The sequence below is a fragment of the Coptis chinensis genome, chromosome 8 (genome assembly GCF_015680905.1).
Source record: "Coptis chinensis isolate HL-2020 chromosome 8, ASM1568090v1, whole genome shotgun sequence".
Taxonomy (NCBI): Eukaryota; Viridiplantae; Streptophyta; class Magnoliopsida; order Ranunculales; family Ranunculaceae; genus Coptis; species Coptis chinensis.
Window position 1 is genome coordinate 4,805,636 of NC_141463.1, and position 4,587 is coordinate 4,810,222.

Sequence of the window (4,587 nt, forward strand, 5' to 3'; positions counted from 1 at the left end):
ATCAAAATTTTAAATGTAAAATATATAGCAATTTTAAAGAAATATATTCAGATTATACCCGTTTTGGCGATTTTTCCGTTTTATTGGACCGAATATTTAAAAGTATTATTGTTGAAAATTTCGAATCTTAGGCGAATAATTGACGTACCGAACTTTTGCCGTCCACGAATTTACTAGCTATGCCTACGGGCACCCATGAATCCATGATCCATGCAAATGCAAAGAGTGGGTCAGCGTGTACGGTGCATGGCATTTCACTTGGTCAAACCTAAACACGCCGTAATTGACTCTTTCTTATATTTTTTAGTTGGTTAAATGCGTTGACAGAGAAATTCTGTCAGGCGGGACAACTAGCTTCCATTGATCCACGTAAAAGCCCCACGTTATTTTGGAAAACATGCAAATGTAAAAACCCGAAGGTACCCTTATTCATTGAAGAAAGAAAACCTCAACTCAATTATGAAAGCTCCCTCATTGAAAATTCATTTGTTATGTTTTTCGCTCGCTATTCATCAATCCATTTGAATCAATTTTTGAACAAATCAAAAAGCTCCATTAATAAAATATGCCTAATCTTAAATCCGCTTAAAACATAACTTTTAAACCCATATTTAAAGCTAATTATGTAGATCATCTCTCATGTGACTGAAGTAGCAAAATGTAGTAGACTGGGGTGGGAGATTCTTTTGAGTGTGGGCAGTTTCGTACTTTCCTTACAGGGCAATTATATGATTCTCTATTACGCCGAAATTCTCTATCGAGGTTGAATTCGGCTAATCGAAGAAACTAACCCGAAATTTCATCCTTTCATTTAATACTCATAAAATAAAGACTGATGGGCCTGGGGGACATAACAAACTTTTTCCCTTCTTTCTTGTTTCTCAAGATTCTTGATCGTTAGTTCATGGGTTTTCTGCCTAGTTTATATGGATGCTTGAAACTGAAGAGAAAAGTAAATGAAGGTGCTGTTAAAGGTGAAGAGGAAGAGGAAGGATTCTCAACACAGGATTTGTTTTTCAAGTTTCAAACTTTGCAAATTGCTACCAACTTTTTCTCTGAGTTGAATCAACTCGGACGGGGTGGGTTCGGACCTGTTTTTAAGGTGCGTTTCCTCATGTGCTTCGTTTTAAATAATTTCTATTATACATCACTTGGTAAACAACTTGAAAGAGCAGATATTATACATCAGTATTCAATGAGTTTTATGAAGTAAGCTGAGCAGTCGACCAATTGAAATTTTGACACAGAAATCTCGGCATCTATTGCCAATATATTGGTGATTATGTCTGCAAATTACATGTCTACAAAGTGAAGATGAATTAATGCAATTTGAGCAGATATAATTTCGATCCGCTAAATATTTGATGCTGAGCTTTGAAAATCGGTGTATGCATATAACCACATCATATCTTTTACTACGTTGAACCCAATGAGAGCACGGATTATGTTGAATGAGTAATAAAGTAACAATGGCACTTGTGATGGAGAAGTGTGTTCGATATCCATTCTCTCCCAATCGCGGTGTTCGCAAAATGTGTATGTATGCCATAAGCTTGGAGCATCCAATACAAAACCAATTGGCTAAGGGTGGGAATGCCCCCAGGGTGACTTATATTGGTGCAAGGCCTTATGTGGGACTATGTCTACCCAAACGCACCTCCATCACATGTGGCGTGACTTAAGGCATAAATAGGCGTGGATTATATTTAGGCGTAGATGGCCGAAACCAAGTCTGTGTCCTCCCTTTTGACCCTAGAAATACAAAGTGTTGAAATCATATGACGTGAACAAGCAATGTTGTTCTCTAGTGACAAAACGGGAGGGCAGAGGTTACTTCTTAAGTTCAGATGATCCAACCCCAAAACTGGCATTTCTACCAATTTTGAGTTATAACTTAGTATAGGATATTTCTAATTCCAGGAACTCGTTTGTGTTAGACTCTGAAGATGGTAAAACCCAACCATAACTTGTAAATAACAACATGAGGTAGGTAATACACACAGTATTAAAATTTAGCGTGTTTCGGCATGCTGGCCTACGTCTATGGAGATCGAGCACTCAAAAAGATTTCAAAATTTTTACAAGGTTAAATATTCTCGCCTTACCTCTCTTCTAAGTCTCGCTCAATCTATATTCTTTTCCCTTGGCTTATAAGCATGACTCTCTGCTCTCTCAATACTTGCATAATGAAAGAGAGAGACACGTAACTTTCATTATTATATACCATATGAGTTAGAGCAATTGAATATGTGCAAAATTCCAAGAACACTACCGAAGGAATATAAAATTAAGCTCAACGAGTCAACGGCATGAGTAGTGCCAAACGTTGTCTTCCAGACTGTCTAACATCCTTTTGCAAGCCAAATTTTGACAACAAGCATCTGGTGTAGTGGTGTTTATGGCTATAGTGCTATATATATGTACTTCAATATTTCTTCCATTTTTGGATCTTGTTTTGTTAAGCAATTAAGCGTTTCTTCCATTTCCCTTATAGGGACTTCTACCAAATGGTCAAGAAGTAGCAGTCAAGAAGCTATCTAATGTTTCAAAGCAGGGGGTGAGAGAATTTACAAACGAGGTGAAATTGTTACTAAGGGTTCAGCACAGGAACTTGGTCACACTGCTGGGATGCTGTGTTGAAGGTCCTGAGAAGATGCTTGTCTATGAATATCTGCCTAACAGGAGCCTTGACAACTTCCTCTTTGGTATTCATTTGTTTTCTTTCCAATTCTAACAGTTTTTTGAAACTAGTTAAAAGGTATACGTCTAGATAGGAACAAGAAACAGAACAAGAAGGAATGTTGAAGCTTATATGGAAGTTGTTGTGTTGAATTATGGTCAGTTACAGACAAGTCGGCCTCCTTGGATTGGTCAAGACGTTTCACGATAATTACTGGGATTGCCAGAGGTCTCCTTTACCTGCATGAAGAAGCCCCAGAGCGGATCATTCATAGAGACATCAAAGCAAGTAACATACTACTTGATGAACAGTTGAATCCAAAGATCTCAGATTTTGGCCTTGCTAGGCTTTTTCCAGGGGACGACACCCATTTTAATACTTTTCAGATAACTGGTACTCGGTATGTAATTCCTTTTCTTCTTTGCAAATATACCTTTTCTTGTCATGTCTTATTCCTATTTTCTTCAGAACTAAACAAATTTGGATTGTACAGTGGCTACATTGCTCCCGAGTATGCCATGCATGGCATCGTGTCAGTGAAAACCGATGTTTTCAGCTATGGAGTATTGGTGTTAGAGATTGTTAGTGGGAAAAAGAACCTTGATTCAAAACTTGACAACGGAAAGCCAGGTCTCTTAAGCTATGTAAGTCAGTTAGCTAGTTATTTCAAATTGCGATTATGTTTTTTTATTTCAATTTTGTTCCTTGTTTAAGGTTTGTTTGTTCATCGGTTGAACTGTTTATGACACTCTTGGAAATTGGATTGAAATTCACAAAAGCTCATATTTGCACCAAATCAAAACACAATCGTTCAGACAAGGAGTTTTAGTTAACCCCTGAAGTCATCCTATTCTGAGACTTGTAAAGATATGATGGTTTTATATTTTGGATGGGAATCGTTTTGACTTGCAAATGTTCAACCGTGATCATTTCCTAAATTCAACCTTTCTTATCCGGTAGGCATGGAATCTTTCACAAGGAGGGAACACACTAGACTTGATCGATCCTAGTTTGCAGAAGTTCAACAGGGATGAAGCAGCAATGTGTATTCAACTTGGGTTACTATGTTGTCAAGCAAATGTTGCAGACAGGCCCAACATGAACTCTGTTAATCTAATGCTCTTGAGTGACTCATTTACTTTACCTGTACCTGGAAAACCCGGAACTCAAGGCTGTGCAAGACGACGGACAACAACTTCTTCTTTTCCCACAGTTACAGGTTCTACTAGTAATACTACTGGTGCTACTAAAACTTCTGTCAGTAGTGGTTCAGATTTTTCTCGAAATTCAATCTCAGTGTCCTTAATTGATGAAGGAAGATGATCTATATGTATATTATTTAGTGAGAATAGTGTAGTTAATCATTCCATTTAATGATGTTAAATTTTTTTGTAAAGAAGCAATTAAGCATATAAAACAACAAAGTGTAAGCTTCAAACTTCCTGATATTTACATTCCTAGATACTGTAACTATTTACTTTTATTGTTTTTACAGTCAGATAATACTTCATTAGCAACATTTAGTAAATTTTGCTGAGTTAGGGAATTTCTCGTGAGTTTACTGCTGGACGGAGACGCGTCTTTGTTGAACCTACATTACTTTTAGACTCTTAGATCTTTGTTAAGCCTACATTACTTTTAGTCTCTTACCTTTAAACGAAAAATCTCGGTCTTCGTTTTTCATTATTGATTATACAGATAGAGTGATTTATACGCAATTATGTATCTTAGGTAGTCAATAGCGATTATGTAATTTTTGCACCTTCCAAAAGCCTCGTCCACTGCTTTTCAAGGTCTTGTGTTGTTGTTCCTTTCAAGTTCAATGCATTCTTTCAAACCAACACTACTACAGTACATGGTTGAAGACACAAACAATCATCGACCACATATGTTAAGATACCTACGTG

The 4,587-nt window shown here is 37.0% G+C and overlaps 1 protein-coding gene across 2 annotated transcripts; it reads left to right on the top strand.

Annotated features, from left to right (window-relative positions):
* Window positions 1-833: 833 nt before the first annotated feature.
* LOC147479474 (cysteine-rich receptor-like protein kinase 43) lies at window positions 834-4,118 on the top strand. Of its 2 annotated transcripts, none has more exons than XM_086578325.1 (5): window positions 834-1,102; window positions 2,495-2,705; window positions 2,843-3,080; window positions 3,174-3,324; window positions 3,641-4,118. In XM_086578325.1, the coding sequence occupies exons 1-5, from the start codon at window positions 905-907 to the stop codon at window positions 4,001-4,003; spliced, it is 1,161 nt and encodes a 386-aa protein (XP_086434451.1). In that variant the 5' UTR covers window positions 834-904; the 3' UTR covers window positions 4,004-4,118. The 2 variants fall into 2 exon arrangements, with proteins under 2 accessions (XP_086434451.1, XP_086434452.1); XM_086578326.1 differs by having other exon boundaries at window positions 2,849-3,080.
* The last annotated feature ends 469 nt before the right edge of the window (window positions 4,119-4,587 follow it).

What these genes read in the sequence shown, in the direction of transcription:
- LOC147479474 (XM_086578325.1), top strand. Translation starts at nt 905, where the DNA reads ATGGGTTTTCTGCCTAGTTTATATGGATGCTTGAAACTGAAGAGAAAA. An exon ending in CCTTGACAACTTCCTCTTTG is followed by an intron (nt 2,706 to 2,842) that starts GTATTCATTTGT and finishes AATTATGGTCAG; the next exon opens with TTACAGACAAGTCGGCCTCC. An exon ending in AGCCAGGTCTCTTAAGCTAT is followed by an intron (nt 3,325 to 3,640) that starts GTAAGTCAGTTA and finishes CTTATCCGGTAG; the next exon opens with GCATGGAATCTTTCACAAGG.